General features: G+C 37.5%; 1 protein-coding gene across 4 annotated transcripts in view; it reads left to right on the top strand.

The window, feature by feature from the left end:
• Window positions 1-1,475: 1,475 nt before the first annotated feature.
• Window positions 1,476-24,749, top strand: part of PAPOLG (poly(A) polymerase gamma) — a 54,864-nt gene continuing 31,590 nt past the window's right edge. For 2 of the 4 annotated variants that reach the window (XM_056813972.1, XM_056813970.1), the window contains exons 1-5: window positions 1,500-1,817; window positions 5,910-6,068; window positions 7,399-7,465; window positions 19,424-19,505; window positions 19,595-19,708. In XM_056813972.1, the coding sequence (XP_056669950.1) occupies window positions 1,801-1,817; window positions 5,910-6,068; window positions 7,399-7,465; window positions 19,424-19,505; window positions 19,595-19,708 (439 nt within the window). In that variant the 5' untranslated portion in view covers window positions 1,500-1,800. Of the gene's footprint in view, window positions 1,818-5,909; window positions 6,069-6,747; window positions 6,816-7,398; window positions 7,466-19,423; window positions 19,506-19,594; window positions 19,709-24,749 lie in introns of those variants that run through there. The other 2 variants (XM_056813969.1, XM_056813973.1) reach the window with 2 other exon arrangements.

Below are 24,749 nucleotides of genomic sequence, written 5' to 3'. Positions count from 1 at the left end.
TATATTGCAATAATGTTTATAAATGTTACATATATTATTATTTCATTTGGCATTCTCAATAACTGTGAGGTAGGTACTATAATAATTCCCATTTTACAGATAAGAAAACTAAGGCTGTGCAGAGGTTAAATGACTTACCCATAGTGGTAAAGGTAGTTAGTATCTGGGGCAAGATTTGAATCCCATTGTTCCTGACTCAAAATCCTCTATAGAGGGCTTTCGATCTTCATAGTTAAAGATTTTGTACACTGCTCAGAATCAGACCTTGGTTTTCATATGTAAATATATTTTTCTGTTCTACTATATACATGAAAATGCTCCTTTTATTTGGTGCTTAAGTTCAAAATAATTTTTTAAGAGAACTTCTATATCTTTCATATATTCATTTGGAGTTACTCTTATATAAGATGTAAATTACATGTACCTCTGACAGAGAGGTGATGGACTAAATAATATGCTTGAGATTCTTTGTAAAAAGGCCCACCATAGGAATTTCTTTTGCTTGACTACATATACTTATTATAAGGGTTTTCTTTTCCACTTTTTCCCCCCAGTGGAGATAAGGAGATGAAATCCAAAGGGATCAATTGAGGAAAGACTGAATCAGTAGTGTAATCCAATTATGCAATCTAATATTAGTGTCCTTTGAGAAATGAAGAGACAAGTTTCTGATACTTAGTAAGACTTCCATGAGTTCATGCAGCCCAAAGTGAGCAGAATCAGAACACTACTATAGAAATATGTTTTTTAAAAAGAGCAACGATCAACTATGATTTCTGTAAACACTAACCACTTCACTTCAGAAAGATAATGGACTAAATTACAGAACAAGAAACCCATTTCTTGGACATGGCCAAGGTGGGAATTTGTTTCACACAACCACCACTATTACTGTATAATACATTTTTTTCTTTCTTTTTGGTGATTATGGAGATGGTAAAATGAAAACGTTTTAATTTCTTTCCATCATCAAGCATTCTCTTTATAACTTACAAATCAAAAGTAAAAATAAATGAAAATGAAATTTAAACAACAAATAGTAAACAAAATAAACAGTAAGTATATGATAAATAATAAAAGGAATAAAACTAAAAGTAAGCTCCCCAAAAAACATTAAGTAGAATAAATGCTTGTTCACTTAAAAATAAGCTCATCTTTAAGAAAGCTATTGCAGAGCGAGCACTAGAGGCAGAAGTGCGCAAGCAGCACTGAAAGGCATCAACGAAGACATCAATGAAACTCCGCGGTGGGTCCCAAGGCATACCGGTGCCTCCGAGAGAGAACATCAGCCTGCGGGGTCTGGGGGCCGCAAAGGGGAAGGCCCCTGGATTCAGAGCGCCACACACCTGTCTCCTGCTCCGAGATGGGCCCGAGCAGAAGCTCAGGGATTCTAGGGTACAGGGAGCGCAAGGCACCGCTAGGTGGAGAGAGAGCACTGTCAGCCAAGAGCCTAGCGTGCAGCAAGAGGAAAGGGTGGGGGCGGAGCCGGCGCCGGCGCCTGCCGCGCGAGGCCCGTCGGGAAGGAGCGCCATGTTGGCGTTGGCGGCGGCGGCAGCCGCGCTGTATTGTCATAAATAGAGCCGGCCCCGTGGGCTCGGGCCGCGCTACTGGGTTGGATGTTTCGGCCGCAGTGAGAGAGCGAACGAACGAGTGAGTGAGCGAGCTAGGCAGCGAGTGAGCGAGCGAGCGAGCCTAGGAAAACCGAGGGAGCGAACAGAGGAGGAGGAAGAGGGAGGCGCGACAGGGGTAGCCCAAGGGAAGAGTGAACGACTCTTGCCAGAGGTGGAGGCGCAGGAAGCGATGAAAGAAATGTCAGCGTGAGTGCGGGAGAGGCCCACGGGGTAGCGGGCGGGATCCGGGCCCTGCGGGCGGGGGCGGCAGTTGGGAGATGTCCACTTCCCGTCGTGCCCTCCCCATACACTATCCCTTACTACCTACCACCCCCACCCCCACCCAAGCCTCATGCCGGGTCCGCCTCTCCGCCCCTCCCCCGGGGGCTGCGGCTGTGGCGCTCCTGTTCCTTCTGGCCCACCCCCACCCGCGACGTGTCCCGCAGCTGATGCTACCCAGCGTCTGAGAAAAGAGGGGTGGGGTGGAGCCGGAGTCTGTCCGGCACACCCTGTGGCTCCGGAGCTTGTCCGAGCCCGTCTACGCTGCCTGCTGCCTCCATGCTTCCCTCCTGTCTCCACCCCACCTCCACCTCCGATCCACTAGGGCTCAGACTTCCAGATCCTTTTCTCCCTTCACCCAATCCCAAGGATGCCGTTTTTACCCATCGACCATTATCCTCCAGTTCCCGATGGGTGGGCTCTGCATTTGGTTGCTTCTACTTGGCTGCCTTTTCGGCTCCACTCTCCCTTCCCCCCAACAAAAACAATACCAAAAACACCTACCCCGTGGTGGTTTAGTAAGTGCTGCCTAGTTTGCTGGCTCATTTCACTATGAGAGGAATCCCCTCAGTTTCCCTTTTCTCTTATCGGAGAGCTTATCTCATCTTTAATCTCTCCATTCTTGGTGGTGTTGGGGTTGGGTTTTTTTTTTTTTGTCGAAACTACCTATAAATTTTGTTAAGAAAGATTAGTTTTAATTTCTTATAATAACTTTTGTTACGCTATCTTTATAACATTTTCCTTTAATACATGTTGTTATAACTATTATAACTTCTTATAATAACTGTTATTCATAACTTTTCAACTAATTGGTGAATTCACTCAGAAGGAAGGAAATACTTTTTATCCGCAGGCAGTTTGGGTGGGAGGATTTCATTGGTTTAGGTGAAGAAACCAATTAGGACCCCATTTGCTCAGAAATTTCTGTCTTACGAAAATAACTGAAGGCTTTGGAGAAGTTAAGTGATTGTCTAAGGGGTCATTAGTATGGCGTATCTGAGATGTCACTTGAACCTCCCTCATGGACTTTGAGGCTGATCTTATAACCACTTTCACAATCCTCTCTTTCAAATATCTGACAGCACCAGGATTGTTAGTCATCCTGTTTTGGTCATTGTCTGGAAACTAAGTATCTTCCCTTTTGTCCTTATGATTAAGGATCAATAAGTATTTTAAGAAGGATATTAAGTTATCTTTTGACCCTAGTGTATGATCCCCCTCCCTTTTTTTTAAAAGTAGCAATCTTTGACAAGGAAGCTTCTACTTCTTACTGTAGCTATAGGCTTAATAGCTATACACTGATACCTTTATCACCCGATTGAATTCTTGTTTCTATATGTTTCTCAGTCGTATCTTTGGTGAGGTCTTTTAGTCTGGAAGACCTGGAATCTTTATCAGTTTATATTGTGTAGTGTCAAGCAAAACCAATATGCATTGTTGATGTTGTTCAATCATTTCAATTAAAACCAACTCTTAAGATTCCATTTGGGTATTTTTGGAAAAGGTACTTGGAGTGGTTTGCTATTTCCTTCTCCAGATCTTTTGACAAATGAGGAAACTGAGACAGATGAGATGAAGTGCCCAGGGTCACACAGCTAGTTAAGTGTCTGAGTCCAGATTTGAAGGAAGATGAGTCTGTCTGACACTGCTGTACCATCTAGCTTTCCTACCATATGCATTAGGACATTTTAATTAGTACATTTGGGAATTTTGCAGATGGCTAGATGGACCCAACCCAATAAAAATAATTTGTATTAACTCTGATAGAATAAAAGAACAAATTCTCCCTGCCTCCCACTATCCCCATAAACCTAGATCCATTACCCTTCTCTTGCTTCCCTTTCTACACTTTTCTCTTTTTCAAAAGTCTGAATATTTCCCAAGTACCTTCTAATTTAACTCTTTTTCACTAGTAACATAACTTGACTTTTCTATTAGCAGTAGCTCTTTTCCAGAGTGAGTTGATAGTGTTTTTTATTTTGAATGACTCAAGTCATCTTTGATATGACCTAGCCTAACTTTTGAAAAGCTACTAGTTTCTTGGATTAGCTATTGAAAATATATGTAAGGGCAGCTAGATAGCTCTCGATAAAGAGCCAGGCCTGGAGTTGGGAGGATCTGGGTTTAAATTGGTTCCCATGTTTACTAGCTGTATGACCCTAGGCAAGTCATTTAACCCTAATTGCCTAGCCCTTACTGCTCTTCTGCCTTGGATCCAATACTTCTATAAATTCCAAGACAGAAGGTAAGGGTTATGTATATGGAAAGTTTATCCCATTTTAATAGTTGAAAAGATGATACCGATATATTGGTCCAACTCTCATGAGGTGGGCATCATTCTCATCAGTAGAATTGAATTCAAGATTGATCTTTTTATTCAGAATCTTTAAAATCTTTATGTTTTGATACCAGATAGTAATAGTGAGTATATTAGAATTGTGTGCTTTTGTTTGAATGTATAGGATAGTGAAAGAGCACAAAACTTAGAATTGGGAGACCTGGGTTCAAAGAAATTCTGATTACCCAGGCAACCATGGACATGTCACTTCTTCAGGCCTCATATTTCTTATCTTAAAAATGAGAAAATTGGTTAGACTATCTCCACGGTCTCTTCTAACTATTAACATTCTATTATTCTATCCAAAACTTTTTATTGTATGTTTTACACATCTCTTCTGCTCACCTAAACAGCTCTTCAAAATTAGGAAAACAGGTTTTAATAACTAGCAAAATGTGAGAGTACTACAGACTATACCTTTTTTCCCTGTACCTTCTTAATAGACATTAAGTACTATTTATACAATTGAATACCAGATGAACTTCTGCTCCATCTGATATGATATTGTATTATTTATACACTCTTATGATATGATAGCATTTTAAGGTTTTTGAAAGCTTTTTACATATATTCTCAACAGAGCTTCCCAAGCCTTTAAGTACCATGGATGTAATTCCCATTTTACAGTTAAGGAAACTGAAACTGAGAGACATAGTCACTTGCTGACATCTAGTAAGTATAGGCCGGATTCCACCTGGGTGTCTCTTGACTTCAGTTACCACACTGATGAGTGAAAACCCCTGAGATATAGTATCCTCTAAGATATAGTTGGTCCTCTATAGAGGACCAGGAATTTTCTCTAGGTTCCGTCCCCATTTTTCCTTCTCTCCAGCCCTGGTTGAAGGAAACATTCTCTTCCTAGAGAGAGATCTTGGGGGAAAGGATGATATGGTGATTAGATGAAAGAATTTAGGTAAGGGATATCATGTGTCTTGGGCTTTCAGAAAAGAATATTTATGGCAATTATTAATAAACCTATATCAAGTTTAAATGTGTGTATAATACTTTATTGGTTAGTATAGTATTTTGAGTTTCACTGACCTTAAAAATGACGATGTTTAAAATAAAAAATGTCTTTAACTCATTGTGTCCTCTTTACATGAATGGGTAAATAGGTGGTTCACAGGAGACTTTTCCCAAATTGAAAAGTTGCTAATTGTGTTGAAGTAGAATATGGTATTCTTGTCTCTGAAAACTCTAGTTCCTCATCCATTCCACCCTCACCACCCAAAATAAAAAAAAAAAATTCCAACATTCAGATATTCTCCCTTTTCTGTCTTAAAGCATTTTACCAATATTTTTAAAGAGTGAATTAATAAAGGTATTAGCAGTACCTATTTATATGAATTTTAGACCAGTCTGGTTGTTTACTCCTTTAAGGTGTAGTGATTGTGGCAGACTCAAATTTTATTCCCTACCTTTGAGATCTGAGATTAATTTTCCTTAATGCAAAACCACATTACTTCTAACTTGAAAAGTCATACTCTCCATCACCTTCTCTTCAAGAGCCAGAGATCAGAGAAAATCATGAGTTCCTTTTTTTGATCAAAACTGAAACATCACCCTGGTGTAATATACATTAGTCCCTTTAGTAAGTCCTTAAAGTGAAATTAAAATATAATAGCATTGAACCAGTGTCTCATGATAATTTTGCCTTTTTCCATTTGTTTTTCCTTAAGCAGAAGTGCTGTGCTGGAGACCCAGCGTCAAAAGCATTATGGAATTACATCTCCAATTAGTTTGGCATCACCCAAAGAAATAGATCATATTTATACACAGAAGTTAATTGAAGCCATGAAACCTTTTGGTGTATTTGAAGATGAAGAGGAATTAAATCACAGGTATGCAATTCATTTAACAAACAGTCGAGTAACCTTCCAAGTGCAAGGTTCTGTGATAGGTACTATAAGATAGAATTGTCTGACATGCAGCCTGCAAGACTCCTGAGTGCAGCCTGAACAAGGTTATAATTTAATTGAGAAATATCTAACAAAAGAAATAAAAAATACAATAAAACATAATATTACATTTTAAAACTATGTCAATATATGGCCCACAGAGTTCCTCATATACAGAGAAGTGACCCCCATTTCTATTTTAGTTTGATACTAGTACTGCCAGATATACAAAGATAAATGAGTTACCTCTGAACATTTATAAGAAACTTAACATCCAGATTAAAAGTTAGAATTTATATGAATAACTACAATATGAGGTAGATTGTAAATGACCATACAAGGAATTTACATAAAATGCTATTAAAAGAACGATAGATTGTACTTGCAGGCTGCTCTCCCTGCATTTAATAAATGGCATTTGAGTTACACTTTGAAAAGTATAATATAAACAGATGGAACTGAGCTTAGAAAGGGCATTCTAGGCATGGGAAAGGGTGGGGATTATTTAGACTATTCAGTGTTCCCAGTTTGGTTGGTGTGTAGGGTACAAGAAAGGGAATAGTGGGAAATAAGATTAGAAGAATAGGATGGGGCTCTTTGTAATAATTTTCTTTTATGATAGAGGCAGTATCCTGGATGGAAAAGTCAGTTACCCTCTCTGGCGTCAGTTGTCTTCATCTTTAAAATGGGGTAATACTACCTACCTCACAAGGTTGTTGGGAGGAATTTGGTTTTTAAATCTTAAAATAATATAAATATGAGCTACTATTATTTAATAAGACTGTCCAGTATAGGCACTACTTCTTAAACAGATATGCATATATGGGTAAAATCTTTTCCCCTAAATAATGTTGATACATGAAAAGTCAGAAATAATATGGGCTCTCGGTAGCATACTGGATAGAACACTGGACCTGGAATCAGGAAGACCCATGTTCAAATCTAGCTTCAGAAAATAGCTGTGTGACCCTGGGCAACTTATTTAGCCTCTGTTTGCTTAGTTTCTTCTTCTGTAAAATGGGGGAAATAGCACCTACCTACCAGGGTTGTGAGATAATAATTATAAAGTGCTAAGCATCATGTGTAGCACATTGTATAAGCACTATACAAATGTTAGGGGTTTTTTTGTTTTTTTGTTCTTTTTTTTGTGGTCTGCATAGCACAGCTTTCCACTGAAACCAGCATTTCTAGGGATATCATTCTAGTTGAAATTGAGGACTTGTTTTGTTGTTGTTGTTTCCCCCTAAACTAAAACCTATTATTTTTATTGTAGGCTTGTTGTTCTTGGCAAACTGAATAATTTGGTAAAAGAATGGATTTCAGAGCTCAGCGAAAGTAAGGTAAGAATATTTTAAAATAATAGGCTACTCCTTATGTCCCAATGTAAACCTCAAAATTCCTTAGACTTATAAATGTTGGAAATTTCACCATTGGGATATTTCATACTTGGAAAATTTCTTACTGATAGTCTATTGGAATGGGAACCCCATTGGCATGGGAGGTTCCTTCTCTTCCCTTCTTAAGATTACTTTAGGACAGAAACCCTTTGCTGAACAATGGAAAGGACTTTGACCTATGCTTAAGCATAGAACAGGAATTTCTTTGAGTCTTGATTGATTTTAGAATTGATACAATGGAGATACTTGGAATAAATCTCCACCCTACTCAGTCCTAACAGGATTGAGGAAGGGCTGCAGCCTAGATCAAAATTTAATTATTCCAATCTCTACCCTACTCAAGTTAACAGGATTTAGAAAGGGCTGTAGCAAAGGAGTAAAGATTTAATCATTTGAAAATATAACCTTCAACAGACATGTGCAAAAGCCAGAAACCTCTGGGCGGTCCTGGGTTAAGCTAGAGCCTCCATTGGCACAGGGAAATTGATGAAGAGTGATTGGTAGATGGGAGAACTGAGGGGAGGATCTTGGAGGGTTTTCCTTAAAGATAGGGGGTCTGAAGACTCCAGGGGGAGAGAGGAGTCTGGGTTGAGGTTGTGGTCGGTGTGGTTGCTGGGCTCTGAGAGGTTTGCTCTGAAGGAAGCTGAAGGTGGGGGCCTCTGAGACTGTTTCTCCATTTTGGACACGTGAGTAATAGGGACTGATCTCTTTTATTTGCCCCAGCTATCTAAGGGCTTGGGCCTTTTGGCCCAGCCTAAACAGAAGGGGTATTTAAGCCCTGTTCCCTTCTCTCCCTTTTCCTCTCTCTCTATCTCTAATTCCTTTCTTACTCCTATTGTAATTAAACTCCAAAAAAGGCTGACGGCTGACTTGAGTTTTTCATTTAGGAATTACATAGCTGATTCCTTGGCGACCTTAAATTAATATATATCAGTCTTTTAAAGTGATTCCCTTGAAACACCAAGGACCCACATAGCGAAGGAACAAAGACATGATTAGCAAAATCTTCAGCTGGAATTCTCAAGGAAAGAGTCATTTCAGATAATCCTGTTATCTAAATAATCTAGAGAGCTGATAATTTATCTTTTTAGACACCACATTTTTTAAAAATAAAAATTTGGTTTTTTAAACATTTTCCATATATTTTGGTTTCTATCTCCTTAAATAGAGTGTACTATGCATAATGATGCCTTGTGATTAAGGAAAAATTTAATGATGATGAATATGGCTTATTTTACTTGTGTATATAGTAGCATCCTCAAGATCTAGTGCAGTGATGGCAAACCTTTTAAAGAAGGGGTGCTAGGCCTCATTTCCCCCTTCCTCCCCCTCTACTAAGTACAATGCCTATCCCCCACCCTGGGCCCCTCCCCTATAGGGAGTGCTAGACTTGCCTTGGCCCTATGCCCACCCCCACAGAGAGGGAGAAAGAACTCTCATTGGGCTGCTGGGTAGAGAGGTGGGTGAAGTGACAAATGTCCTCAGTATAGGTGAAGGTGGGGGGAGTGGCCCAAGTGCTCTGTTCCCCTTCAGCTCTGCCACCTGTGAGCTGCCCACCTTCATACACACACACGCCCCTATACCCCTAATGCTCTTCCATTCAGCCACTGGGCAGAGGATGTGAAGCGGTGTCTTCAGGAGTGGTGGGAAAGGGAGCAGCTCTGTGGCAGGGTGGAGGAGAAGGGGGGCTATATGCCCACAGAAAGCGCTTTCTCTGCCACCTTTGGCATCTGTGCCATAGGTTCACCAGCACTGATCTATTGGGACAGTTGGGTCATTCACTCCTATGTTAAATAGCTTCATCTTGCTGAACTTTGAGTTCTCGAGTATACTTTTTATGATATTTCTAGCTCTTTCTTGTTAACACATTTTACTTGTCTTTGATGTGTAGTGAAAATTTCACCTTTGAAGATTGTTATAATATTAAAACTGTGGCCGCCAAGGAATTTACTTATGAAATTCCTAAAATGAAACACTCGAGTCAGAATGGAATTTATGGTGGTTTAATCACAATGGGAGTAAGAGAAGGGAGAGGGAGAGAAGTAGAGAGGAGAAAAGGGAAAGGGGTTACTCAACCTCTGGCAGGGAGCCAGAGGGAGTTAGGCCCAAAAGGGCCAAGGTAGAGAAGGAAACAGTCCTTGACTCATGTGACTGATCTGAAGGGAAGCTGTCTGCGGGCCTCCACCTTGCTCAAGCTTCTAGCACGAACTGGCATCCAGCCCTGTCCACAGGAAGTGAGCGAATTCCAGAGGCTGCTTTCTCCGTCACCTCCTCTGCCTCACAAGTGCCAATAGTGGCTCAAGCTTGGCTTAGGACAGCCCAGGTGGGCAGTTAGTTATTTCTGATTTGTCATTGACTAGCACATGCCCGTGTACTGTGGGTGTGCACAATTTTGGGTGCTAGACCAAGATGGAGATTTTAAAACTCACAGATGTCAGTATAGCCTTCCTGTAGTAGTTTTTCTTATTTGCTGCTTCTAATCTATTGTGGGCTTGGAAACAGACTAGCTAAGCTTGTTAGGACTCTAGAATAAGAGTAGAAAAACTGAGTGAATGCTTCTCAGTTTGGTTCAGTGTGTGTTGGGTACCTTTCTGCAAAACCCCATACATTATGGAAATGCAATCTGGAAAAGTAGCTTAGGGTAAAGTTGGTACCTGAAGGTTAAGCATGAGAGTGAAATGGTCGACATATTCATTAAGAAGATTATTTTGGTAGCTGTAAGAAAGTTGGATTGAAGAAGGGAGTAGCCAGAGGCAAGAAGAGGAGTCGGGAAACTATTAAAAGGTACAGGTACATCATGAGAGGAGCTTCATCTATGATCATAATGAACGATCAAAGTAGAGGTTCTTTTTGCACAACATCTGGTCTTGCAGAAGTTCAAAATTGGAAGGGGTCTCAAGGTGTCATTTAGTACAACTCATACCCAATAACAGAATCTCCCTTATAACACATTCAGCAACTCTGTTGTAAAGATAATAAAGTATCTCCATTGTTACAATAAGGAAATAGCTAAATCAAATCTTCTAAAGTACAGTCTGAGTAGTTTTTAAGATTCACCATGTGGCTTTTCAGTGAAATCTTCAATGAGAGATGAACCCACAACTTCCAAATAAAAACCATTCTCATTATGCATAACTTGATAATTTTTTGATTATTTTCCCCTTAGATCAGCCTAAATATGCCACTTTGCAATTTCTATTACTCCTGGTTCTGCCTAAATAAAACATATCTGATCCCTCTTTTACTTTGACTAGCCTTTCAAATAGTGTCTTTTGCTCTGAAGCCATCTCTTCTTCAGCCTTAATCACCTTCATTCCTTGAGCTGAAGTGTGACAAGGGAATCTACTAGAATAAAAAAATCTCTGGGCCATAATTCTGAGCTGAAGATCCAAATTTTAATTGTGGAAAAATTAAAGCTGGAGATCTTATCACATCCAGTTTGTGATAAGACCCCATATAGATGTTCAACAATATGTTTTATAGATTTTTTTTAGATCATTCATAGCTAATTAGCATAAGTCATTAATGCAGCAGAATATACAGAGGATGTTAAACATGCAATCATGTTTGATAACAGGGGTTTGAAACATTTACTATGAAGTCCTCAAAGTACAGTAACTATCATACTACTTAGGTCAGAATAACCTTTCTTGGCTAGGATACTCTGGGAGTCTATAGTGGCATAAATCTTTAAAGCATCAAACACCTGAAGGAAACAAGGTTGTTTTCATACTGTCTAATCAAGCCAGCTGTATACTCCACTCTCAATGAACCCAGCTCCTTCTGCATGGGTTTCAGGTTCCCTAGATAACTAAAGTTATCTAAAGACCTAAAATTTTTATTCCTGTAACAGAAGCTTTTAATATATTTTGTTGCTACAATATTTTAATGTACCAAACTATCCTTTCTAGTATTATGGTTAATATTCTATTATTATAATTGACATCTTATACATAGTTTGCTAACTTGGTCTCTTTCTTATCAAAAGGATCATATGTAATCACTCTGTTCATAATCAATAGTATAAAGGTAATAGAGCAATTTTCCTTTCAACTCCAGGATTTTCCCATTCTGGTTACCTTCCTCTGGACACTCCAGCTTATCATTATTCCCAATTCCCAAAGTATATACCCAATACGGAGGAGAGCCCTCTAACCCCAGTCTGACCAGGACAGAGGAAAGAAAGAGGCTCCATATTCCCTGAAGCTGTGTCTTTAATGTGCCCAAGACTGCACTACCTTTTGTGGGCTGCCATATCATACTGTTGATAGCATTGCACATATAGACTACTTAAAACCCTCACATCATTGTCTCAAAGACTCTCCTCTAGTTTGTTCTTTACAAAGGTTATTTTTTGAACCCAGTTGTAAGAGTTTACATTTATCCCAATTAAATTTCATTAGATTTTTACCCCAGTGTTCTGGCTTGTTGAGATTTATTTGGAACTTACCTGTTGCCCATTATATTAGGTATCCTCAGCTTTGTGTAATCTGTAAATTTGATAAGTTTTGCTTACCAGGGACCTCTTTTTATTGCCTTCTTGGTTCTTTGTGGTACTGTATTTGAAATAGTTGAGGTTGCTAGATAAGTTAGATAGTATCATAAATGTCTATTCTAAAAGCTATTTTATAGTTCTGGCAGATTTACACTGAAAAAAATAAATGAACAGTTCTTTCCCTAAAGTATAGTGTGACAAATTTGTACTGATGTGAGGGAAAACTTACTGATTATTGGAGCTATTGAAAAGTGAAATGTGCTATCTTAGGAGGTAGGGTGTTTCCCATTGATAGGAGTCTTTAAACAGAGATTAAATTACTGGACCTTAGGGATGTTATAGAGATATCAGCTCATGGGCAGCATGGACTAGATTGACATCCTAGGTCTCTTTCAACCTTTGACATTTATTATTTATATGCTTCCTCTTTAGAGCTGGATAGAGATAGTCAGGAAAATCTGGGCCCTCTGATACATACTGGCTATGTGACCATAGGCAAATCATTTAACTTCTCAGTGATTCACACCACCTTCTAAAATTACATTGCCAAACAGTTGGCAGTATGCACTGGTAAAAGTTTCATCATCTATGAGTTCCTTCAACTCTGCAAACCAATACCCCACTCTACCCCCTCAAAACTGCCTCTTCCCATAAGGGGACAAATAGCCAGTTTTGTATCCTTTATTTGGATTTAATATATTTTTAAAAATTCTAATCTGATATAGATCTTGTAGGATTATAGATAAAGCTGGGAGGGATATTAAAGGTTATATTGTCTAAAAAACTCTTTACTAGTGAAAGAACTTACTGTCTAGAAAAGTGCATATAATTTGCACCAAGATAACACAGGTTGTCTGTAGCAGAGCATTCAGATCCTTTAATTGCTAATCTAGTTTACTTTTTATTTACTACTCCCCTTTCTCATTTTCTACGTTAACATTCCATTTGTCTCACTCATCCCATTTTATCTCTGCCTGAGAAACTTATTTCTCATCATTGACTAATCTAAGAATATTATTTCTACTTGCTGGTTTTATATCAGTCATAAACCAGGATCTATTTTGTTAGGAAAGATCTAGGGTAAGGGTTGTCAAAGTTCCTCACTTTCTTAGGAAGGCTCCTAAGCTGTTCCACTCCTATATAAAATACTGTCTTGTCTCCAATAACCTTATTTCTCACTGCAGGGAAAATAATAAGATATCCAGTATCCTTCCCCTGCAATTATTGAAATGCCCTCTCTGTGTAAATAATTTTTTTCAGTGTAACCAGGAACTAACTAGGAAATTTACATTTTAAAATAGAATACAACCCCAAATCTGCTCACTTTTGCTAGATGAAATTGAATTCTTCAGTGTTGTGATTAGACTTTTATTTCCCAGGGTGTTTGAGCAACTCCTCTAAGCTATTTGGATATTAAAGGTAGGGAGGTAAATTGTGAGGTCTTACAATTTTACATAACTTTGTTATGTGATTGGCACTAATAAATTCACTTATCACTGTACCTATTCCCTTTGGCATAATCATATACTGACCTTGAGCTGTGGGAAGTTTAAGATAGTTTTTCAGTTTATTCAAACACTTGAGAAATTCTGTGGGTTGTATGGATTTGTCGATAACCTCATTATTGCCTATACATATATCCTTTTCTTATGTATAGTTACTCAATTTAGCTGAGATGTCTTTCTCTAGAGCTTCATGATTGGCAACAGAATAATTTATTTTAAATAAGTGTCTGCTTTCAAAGGGGAAAATATTTTGACATTTGCTATGTTTACATAGATCATATTAGATTAATAATAAAATTTCAAGAAATATTAGAGAAATAGATTTTAGTGAAGTAAAATAATTTGAATTTCCTAAAGGCTTTTGTTCAGTCTTAATAAAGAGGTTTGAACTGAAATACAACTGGGTTTGTTACTGATACTTTTCAAATATGTATGGTTTTGCATGTAATAGAACTTAATCTGTGCTTGGCAATGCTATGTAAATAGTTTTATCAGTAACTTGGGATAAAGGCATAGTTGGCATACTCATCAAATTTGCAGATGACAAAGTTGGGAGGAATAATACTGACAAAATTGAAAAATATCTTGGCAAACTAAGCCTTTAGGCTTGAATTAAAGACAAAGTTTTATATTTAGCGCCTCCCCCCCCCCCCCCCCCCCGCACCCCCCAAGTACAAAATTGCTAGATAGCAATTGTGCTGAAAAAGATCTGACTTGAGTGGACTTTGAGCTTGACTTGATGAGTCAATGATATGATGCAGTAGCCAAAAAAACTAATGCAATCTTGCCCTATATTTTGAGAGATATAGTTTACAGAGATGGGAGGATGATAGTCTTATTATACTCTGTGTTTGTCAGACCTCATTTGGAGTGCTGTGGATGCCCAATTCCTAGGAATCAGGATTTGAGAAGGACATTGATAATTGGAATGCATTCAGAGAAGGGCAACCAGGATGATGAGAGGCCTCTATTAAAGGAAGCAACCATGTTGAGCTTGGAGATAAAAAGACTCAGAATGCTACAATAGTTGTCTTGAAGTACCTGGAAAGTTGTTGTGTGAAAAAATAATTTAATTTGTTTTGTTTGTACCCAAGGAAGTAAACCTAGGAATAATCATCGCTGGTGGCCAAAAAGGCTCATTTAGGTTGGATGTCAGAAAAACTCCCTAACAATTGGAGCTGTTCAAAAATGGAATGGACTACTTTTAAGAGATGGTGTTTTTCTTTTCTTTTTTTTTTTTAACCCTTACCTTCTGTCTTGGAACCAATACACAATTCCAAGGCAGAGGAGTGGTAAGGGCTAGGCAATGGGGGTTAAGTGATTAGCCCAGGGTCACACAGCTGGGAAGTGTCTGAGGTCAGATTTGAACCTAGGACCTCCCATCTTTAGGCCTGGCTCTCAATCCACTGAGCTACCCAGCTGCCCCCTGGTTTTTTCTTAATTGAAGATCTTTAAACCTTTAAAGCTAGCATGTTTATAGTGGGGATTCCTTTTATATATGGGTCTATCTGACTATTGGGGTCCCTTCCAAGTCTCAGATTCTTTGATTCGTGTCAGTAAAATGTTGGTTTTGAACTTTTACAGCTTCCTCCCTCTTCCCTCCCACCCCATTTCCTGACTTTGGGTATCCTCCATTCCTTTGTCTTTTTTTGTCTTCTCTCTGTATATTCTCTGTCTTGATGATTTTAGAAGCTCCTATAGGTTCACTTATCTCTGCTAGAGATTCCTAGATCTAGATAGCTAGTCTTACTTGCTTTCCTAAACTCCAGCCCCACATTACCACTTGTTTATAGAACTCTCTACCCCATCAGCTTTTCAAACTCATAATATCTAAAACAGAATTCATTCTCTTTCTTCCTAAAGCCCCTCATCTTCCAGACTTCTCTGTGTCTTTTGAGGGCCCCTTTGTCCATCTATTCAAGATTTCTAGGCTACTTGATTCATCTGTCTCAAATACCTCCCCTCATCTAGTCAGTTGCAAAATGTTTTTTCTGCTTCTCAACTTTGCATTAAAGCCCCTCAACTACCTTTCTCGGCTTATACTCAACATGAATCACTTAAGCAGCCAGGTAGTATAATAGATAGAGCACTGGGCCTGGGGTAAAGAAACCCGAGTTTAAATCTAGCCTCAGACACTTACCAGCTGTGTGACCCTGGCCAAGTAATTTGATTTGTTTTCATCAGTTTCCTCATCTGTAAAATGGGAATAATGATAATAGTATCTAACTCCCATAGTTGTGAGAATCAAATGAGGTAATATTTTTAAAAATACTATTACTTTCTTTCATGTAACAACTAGCTGGTGCAGTGGATAAAGTTGTTGGACATTGAGTCAAAAAGACCTGCATTCAAATGTAGCCTCAGACACTTACCTATGTGGTCCTGAGCAAGACACTCAAGCATCTGCCTCAATTTCCTCATCTATAAAATAGGATTAATAATAAAATCTTCTTCCTGGAATTGTTATAAGAATCAAATGATATAATAATTATAAAGCATGTAGTATGGTTCCTGGCCCTAGAAAACACTATATAAAATACTAGCTATTATTACTCTTAAGTAGAGCAGCCAAACTGGCCTGTTTTAATCCCTAAACTCTGTATCCAGAATTTCTCACACACTGTCCTTCATATCTGTAATACACTTCCCTCTCACCATGCCTCTTAGAATCTCTACCTTTCTTCAGGACCCAGTTCTTGTGCCTTAGCCTACAGGAAGCCTTTCCTAATCTGCTTCATTGTTAATTCGTGTTCCCCTATTCTCCAAATGATAACACATGTTTATATGTTGTATCTCACTTAAAGGTAAGGATTGTATTTGATTGTATCTTCAATGCTTGGAGGCTTAATAAATACTTGTTGCAGTGAATTGGATAATTTGTGATTGATTTAGCAGGAGGAGAGGTCACACAGGTAGGAGAACTAAGAGTGGTGTCACAAAAACTTAAGAGAGAAGAAAATTTCAAGAAGAAGAGGTTGATCAATATTGTTCAAGACTACAGAGAAGTCAGAAAGGCCGAGGATTGAGAAAAGGCCATTGCTAAATATTTATTGTTTGAATAGACCTACAGATTTTAGCAGGAATAGTACACATGTACTTCTGTGTAACTTTATTTTCAAATTAGTACATTTAAAACATTTTCAACTTGAGTAATAACTATCATACTAACAAAGTTAAACATTTATAGCTATGAATATGGAATATTGTGTTTAGTTTGGAGCACCACTTTTCAGTAAGGACACTGACAAGAGGCACAGGAAGGTGGCACAGTGGATAGAGCACCAAGGAGGATCTGGTTTCAAATTTGGCCTCAGGCACTAACTAGCTGTTTGACCCTGGAAAAGTCACTTAACCCTGTTTGCCTAGCTCTTGCCCTTCTGTCTTAGAGTTGTTACTTAGAAAGTATGGGGTTAAAAAAAAGACATTAATAAGTTAGAACATCTTGACATCTACTGCTTATTGATCCATCTGGTAGGGTGACGAAGAGAGTAAGGGAACTGGAGATATATAGCCTGGAAAAGAGGAAACTTGGGAATGTCATGGATGTCTGTGTATTTACTACTATATTACATGGAATAGGGATTGGACTTGTTCTACAATCTTTTTCCTGAAATCTTGTTCTATATTCTATTCTGTGTAGAATTGCATATTCTATATATACTATATTCTATAGATTTATTCTGTAATCTTATTCTTGAAATACTGATGCTCCATTGCCCCAAAGAAGGTATTTGTGATTTAAAGTGTATAATTGTGTTTGATTGTGTGCAGGGTACTTCAGTTAACTCCTCTTGGGAAAACAAGGAAATAATAGTGCTGTCAAGGAGTTTACTTGAGGAGATGAGATTTTTATGACTAGATGCTAAGTGTCAGAGAAGTGATATGAAGATTCTAAGTGTTCCAAAGGGAGAGCTCATTGTAATCTAAGTTGGAAAGGGAGAACTTCACAGAGCACCACTCTAAGGGATGGTTTTAGAAAGACAGACAATAGGAGGAGAATAGTCCCCTAGGCACAGCACCTGTAGTGTATAAGACATGTTAGGAAGATGATGAGAAGACCAATGTGGCCATAATAGCTATGTAGCAAGTTATTGAGAATATTTAAGCAGGGGTGTGATAAAATTAGAACTTGCTTGTAGGAAGATCAGTCTGGAGGTGGTATGTGAAATGGGTTGGAGAGATGGGAGGCCAAAGACTAGTATGCTGGTCCAAGACTAGCTCATGCAATAGTTCTGAACTTGGAATTGTAGTACTGCACAAGATGGGATGGAGATGCAAAAGATTCCTTAGTATCAACCACAGAGAAGTAGAGAGATTTAGAGTTTACTTATCTGTATGTAGGAATTCAGAAAAAAGAAATCAAGTGTCTTTTCTGACTCCACTCGTAACTCTCCTGACATTTTCCATTTCTATCATCTTTTACTCCCTTTCATCTCCCTTTTTATGGTGTCTTCCTCCATTAGAATGTTAGGTCCTTGAGTATAGGGAGCATCTGTTTTGCTTGTATTTCTAACACTTAGTACAGTTTCTGGCACCTAGTAAGTACTTAACAAATGCTTTAATATATTTTCTGGGGATTGATAGTACCAATGTTAGAAATAGGGAAATCAGGAGGGACAGACAGTTTAGGAGTAGTGGGAAGAGCTTCTCTGATACACTGGGTTGATTAATTTAATTTTCAGTGTATTTGAGGTGACCAATAAGCATTCAGATAGTAATATCTCTTGGACTAGTTGGAAATATGTGAGTGGACCTTGAAAAAGAGATAGAAGTTCAGGAGCCTTCAGCATGGAAGTAATAACGTTTCAGCCGTGAGAGTAGATATAGTTTAGTCTAGAGAGGATAGAGGACCAAGGGCCTCTCTTCCCTCCTCCTCCTCCTTCTCCCCTCCCCTGCCCCCCCCCCCCCCCATTTAGTAGATTTAAGGAGGAAACAGTGTAGATGGCCATAGGTCAAAAAGAATCTGGATAACATCATCATGAACACTTAGGAAAGAGAATTAACATTGATCTCTCATGTGTTGGAGCACTGTTTAGCCCCATGTTTTAAAAAAAAAGAGGATCAAGGAAATTGCATAGATTTGACAGTAGTGAGAAGGGTGATCATTAATGACCCTGTTAATAGGTTGATAGAAGCAAAATCATAACTGTGGCAAGAGGGACATGGTAGTACTGCTAGTCAGACTGTATCTGGAGTATTGTATTTTTTCCTAGGCATTATATTTTAATTAGTTAAAAACAGGGGTAAACTCTAGTCGGTCTAAGGATGATGGAGACTTACATAGGTGAGGGGACTGAAGAAGAGGAATTATACTTCCTCATCTTGACCTCCAGTGATAGTATTAGAAGCAATGTGTGGAAGGTCGAAGATAGTTCAAATGCTACATAGGAAAACATTTAGGAACAAAAAGTGCCAAATTTGGAGTCAGTGGGATCCAGCCATTTTACTGCCTATTGACCTTAGGCACATTATTTAACTTCTATGAGCCTCAGTTCCTTCAACTGTAAAATTAGGGAGCTTGTGCTAGATGACATATTAAGGTTCTTTTAGCTCTAACTCAATGGTCACATATAATCTCTAGATACTTGTGTAAGTACTCTGTTAGGGATAATATATAGGGAATTCTGATTCAAGTTAAATTTTATTTTATTTATTTATTTTTTTTAAGTTAAATAGATTTTGAGATCCATTCCAACTCCTATTATTATCCTATTATTCTGTAACAGTGAAAGGAGGAAGGAAACTAGAACTGTCAAACATTGTTTTCTAAATAGAGAACTGTGGTATAATTTCATAAGTCTGTTTTTACTCTAAGCTGTGCTATATTAATACTATTTATCTACATAAAGAAATATCATGGTGTTTGTCCTAAATTTAAGAATGTGTTTTATTTAATTTCAGAATCTCCCACCTTCTGTTGTGGCTAATGTTGGTGGTAAGATTTTTACCTTTGGATCTTATAGATTGGGAGTACACACTAAAGGTATGAACATTTAAATTCTGTGGTATTTAAACAACATTGTTTAGCATATTTTTTCTTGAAAATTTTGTATTTTGTATTTGTATTCTCAGGTGCTGACATTGATGCACTATGTGTTGCACCCAGACATGTGGAAAGATCTGATTTTTTTCAATCCTTTTTTGAGAAACTCAAACATCAGGATGGAATTAGAAATTTAAGGGCAAGTATTACTCTCTTGTAATGTTAACTTAATACTAATGATAAACATTTGTTTTCATTGATGGAATATAGATCCTATCTTTAAAAAAACTCTCTTAAAATGTTTAATTATTTTTTATGAGATTAATGAAGCTTTAAATTTCTCTTTATGCAAAAAAGTAAAATGTGCTATATTAAATAGATTAGGGCAGACTGAGAAGGAAATACTGTTTTTGTTATTTTTTTTAGTTTGATAATATTTTATTTTTTCCTTCAATTACATGTAAAGATAATTTTTAACATTTAAAAAAAAGATTTGAGTCCTAAATTCTCCTCTCTCCTTTCTGTCATCTTCCTCTTCACTGAGATAGTAAGCAATCTGGTACAGGTTTTACATGTAAAATCAAGTAAAACATTTATTTGTTCATCTATTTGAAGAAGAAAACTCAGAACAAAAATTTGAAGAACTGCCTGTTCGTATCCTTTAATCATTTATCAATTGGGGAATGACTTACATTCTTATACATTTGATTCATTTATGTACCTTGAGAAATGAGGCCTTTATTAGAGAAATTTGTAAAAAAAAAATTCGTTTTCACTATTACGATTACTGTTTATTACCCTTCATCCTATTTTTCCCTCATTGTTTTCTCTCCTTTTATTTTGTCCAGCCTCAAAAATGTTTTGCTTCTGACTATCCCAATTTACCCTCTCTTCTATAAATAGCTTCCCCCCCCCCCCCCTTATGGGTAAGATATATTTCTGTATCCAGTTGAATGTATATGTTCTTCCCTCTTTGAGTCTATTCCAATGAGAGTAAGCTGGGTTCACCCATCTTTTTCATCTTCCCCTGTAAAGGTTATTTCATGCCTTTTGTATGTGAGAGATTATTTATCCTTTTCTATTTTTTCCTTCCCCCTTCTTCCAATGCATTCCTCTTTCTCACTCCTTAATTTTATTTTTCTTAATAACATCCCATTGTATTCAACTCACACCCTTGTCCTCTGTCTATGCATATTCCTAACTGTTCTAGAATAATAAGTTCTTAGGAGTTACAAGTATCATCTTCCTATGTTGAAATATAACAGCTTAACCTTACTGAATCTCATATTGTTTCTCTTTACTGCTTCTCTTGAGTCAAATTTTCTATTCAACTCTGGTCTTCATCTGGAATACTTGAAAGTTTTCTTTTTCATTGAATATTATTAGCTGCTAAATTTTTTGCTATCATGACTGTGGCTACATAATATTTTAATTATTTCTGGCTGCTTGTAATTTTTTCTCATTGATGTGGGAGTTCTGGATTTGGTTAAAATTCTTAGGAGTTTTCATTATGGGATCTCTTTGAGGAGGTGATTAGTGGATTTTTTCAATTTTCTGTTTTACCCTCTAGGTGTAGAATTTCATGGCAATTTTCCTTCATAATTTCTTGAAAGATAATGTCTTGGGTTTTTTTTTTTATAATTTTTTAGGTAGTCAAATAATTCTTAGATTATCTCTTCTAGATCTGATTTCTAAGTAAGTTGTTTTTCCAATGAAATATTTCATATTTTCTTCTTTAAAAAAATTTTTTACATAGTTTTATTGTTCTTGATGTCTCGAATCTTTAGCTTCCTCTTGCCCAATTCTAATTTTTAAGGCATGATTTTCTTCAGTGAAATTTTGTGATTTCTTTTCCATTTGTCCATTTCTACTTTTTAACCTATAAGTGCTACTTTTTACTTTACTTTTTCCATTGTCCAATTCTACTAATCTCTTCAGCATTTTTGTGGCTCTTTTTAATAAGTTGACTTATTCTGTAAAGTATTGTCGTCGTCTCGTGTGTGTGAGTGCACGTGTGCCTGTGCCTCCTTTACCAAGCTATTGACTCTTTCTTTCATGATTTTCCTACATCACTCATTTGTTTTCCCAATTTTTCTGATATCTCTCTTACTTTATTTTTAAAACCCTTTTTGAGATCCTTTGGGAATATTTGCTGGGCTTGAAATCAATTCGTATTTTTCTTGGAGGCTTTGGATACAGCAGTATTTACTTTGTTTTCTTCTTTTCTATCATGAAAATAACTTTCTGTGTTTTCTTTTTTGTTGTTGTTGTTTACTCATTTTCCAGCCTCTTTCTTGTCTTTTTACTTAAAAGACTGTTACAGATGGGGCTCCCTTCCTGTGGTGAAGGGTGGGATGGGGCAAATGTCCCAAACTTCATGTTCTTTGTGCAGCTACTTTCAGAGCTAGCTCCAGGGATCTATAAGTTTTCTTCCAAGGTGATATGATCTAAGAAGAGATGTGTTTACTACACTCCTGGTCTGAACCCTGTTTGAACAATCACAAGTACTTTTCCATCCTGGAACTGTGACCAGGGACCTCTGCTTTGCGGTCACAAGCGCTAATGTGTTAGTGCTTTTCTTTGCCCTGATTCCTGGATCTGTATATGGGCAATGCAATAGAATCGTCACTTAGAGCCAGTAAAAGGACCCCTGTAACTTCTTTCTGACCAGTTTCCAGCCCCTTTACTATCTGTGGCTGGAAACCTTTCCTGCTGATTCAGCTGCCCCAATAGCCATGCTGTCTTGCCAAGGTGAGGCCTGGGCGAAACAAATCTTTCTTGCTAACTTTTAAGTTATCTTGACCTAATAATTGTTTCACCTAATAATTGTTTTGTGGATTCTGTAACCGTGAAAATGTGGTTTTCAAGACTGTGAATTGCCAAAACTGTAAATATAATTTTAGTGTCTTGATTTTAATATTAAAAATTAAGTGGTCGCCATGGGAAAATTCCCAAATATGAAAATACCCAAGTCAGCTGGGTTTTGTGGAGATTTTAATTAATACAAATGAAGGAATTAAGGAAAGGGAGAGAGAGAGAGAATAAGAGAAAAATAGTATGAAGGGCCTATTTGGCCTAGGCCTGAGCCTTAAGAGAGACTAGTCAATCACCACAGTATCGTCTCAAGCAAGCTCCAAACCTCCGAACTCCATCTCCAACTATGAACTCCAACTAACTCAAATTCAATAAGTCCCTTCCTTTTAAAGAAATTTTCTCTTATGTTACCTCCCCTAAATTTTCATATCTACCAATCACAGTAGACATTTTCCTCAGGACTGACCATTCTTAGTTCACATCTTCTTTTGTTACCTTCTCTGATTAGATTATGTCTTCTGAGTATTTCATATCTCTTTGCTAAGTTTGCCCATTGTAAGTTGCTTGACCTTTTAGTGATTAATTTAACCTTTGTAGGTACTTAGTACCCTATTGTATTAGATCTAAAAATAGACCTGGCTTAGGGTTTTTGCTTTACTATGAGTTGGGGACCTTTTCATTGTTCCATCAGGAATTTACAACTTTATCTTCCCCTAAGGCACTGTCTGGGCAGGGTGGAGTAATTTTAAAGTTCTCAATACATTCCTGACCAAGTACCTATATTGTTACAATAGGGGAATAGCTTAACCAAATCTTCTAAGGTAAATAGTCTGATCAATTTTAAGAGTCACAATTCTGCCACTCAGAATTTATTTGGAGGAGTTATATGAAAGTTTTGGGGAGAGTAATTTGATAGCAGATCAGGAAGGTTCATATATCTTTACCACCAGCTTGCCCTTGCCCCCCAAAATACTGTTTTTATGAATTCATCCAAACTTTATCTACAACATTGCTGTGGTGTTTTGTTTTGTTTTTTCTTTTGAGTGTTCTAGTGAAATCCTCTTGGGAATAGAAAAAAAATTTTTTTAAGACTAGTGTTTTTCTGAAGGCTGAATGCTGGATTCATTCTTCTTTTTTTTAACCTTTCCCTTCCTTCTTAGAATCAATACTGTGTATTGGTTTCAAGGCAGAAGAGTGATATGGGCTAGGCATTGGGGGTCAAGTGACTTGCCCAGGGTCACACAGCTGGGAAGTGTCTGAGGCCAGATTTGAACCCTGGACCTCCATCCTTGGGCCTGGCTCTCAATCCACTCAGATACCCATCTGCCCCAAAATTAGATCATTTTTGAAGGCAAGATCATCATTAGACTTTGAACACCTAATGTCATTTTAGAAGCATGATATTATTTTAGTAGCTAGCATAATGGTGTAAAGGATCTGGCCTTAGTGTTAGGAAAACCTAATTCAAGTTGAATCTGACCCTTATTGACTTTGTGATCCTGTGATCAGTTTAGGGTTCATCTCTAAAATTATAAATTTGTTTAACAGTTGCTAACTTGTATTGTTAGGGGGAATTTTCTCTACAGGAGTTTCCTCAACTAATGAAATGATGTGATCAGACCCCCATCCCCATCCCCACCCAAAAGAAGGTCAAGAAGTTAGACCCTCATTTAGTAAATATTGCTCAAATCCATAAGTGCTTTCTGTGGGCTATAGCTACTGAGGGAAATAAAACGTTTGATAACAGAGTTCCTGACTTCCATTGATAAATGATAAATAAATTACAGTTACAGAGCAGTATTATGTGAAGTTTAAAGTGAAACATTTTTGTGGAAGATAAGGGAAAGCTTTATGAAATGGGATGGAAATTTATTTCAATTTTAATGAACTTATTGAGATCAAAGGAACTCAAAGTGAAAGGTACCTACGAGATGTCAATCTAACATCTCTTCACACCATTTTTCAGATGTGTAAACTGGGGCCCAGTGAAATTAAGCAGTTTGTCCACAATTACAAAGGAAGCTGAGCCAGAATTCAAACACAGATCATCCAAAACTAACTCTACTGCTCTTTCTCAACACTGTATTGGCAGATATCCAATTCAAGTAAATTTATTATTTACCAATGAAAATAGAAGTTGAAAACTGCAATGCAAACCTGGCAGGATTTAAAAGGCCTATAATTTTAAGACTCATGTAATTTATCAGTCTTATTTGTGTGTTCCCATTAATGAATTGGGTAGGAACAGAGTACATGTTTTGTTCATAAATGTGCATTATGAATTTGACCAATTCCTAAGAAGGTACACTGAAATAAGTTCTTAATATTTTCATTATCAGATCATATGAGCTCTTTATTGAGTTGAGGAAACCCTGATCTTAGCATGCTCATTGTATTAATGGTGCTGTCTTAGAATGTATTTTCCATTAA

The sequence above is a fragment of the Monodelphis domestica genome, chromosome 1 (assembly GCF_027887165.1).
Source record: "Monodelphis domestica isolate mMonDom1 chromosome 1, mMonDom1.pri, whole genome shotgun sequence".
In the NCBI taxonomy this organism is placed as follows: Eukaryota; Metazoa; Chordata; class Mammalia; order Didelphimorphia; family Didelphidae; genus Monodelphis; species Monodelphis domestica.
The sequence above is the reverse complement of the archived record's forward strand: the minus strand, read 5'-3'. Positions and strand labels throughout refer to the sequence as shown.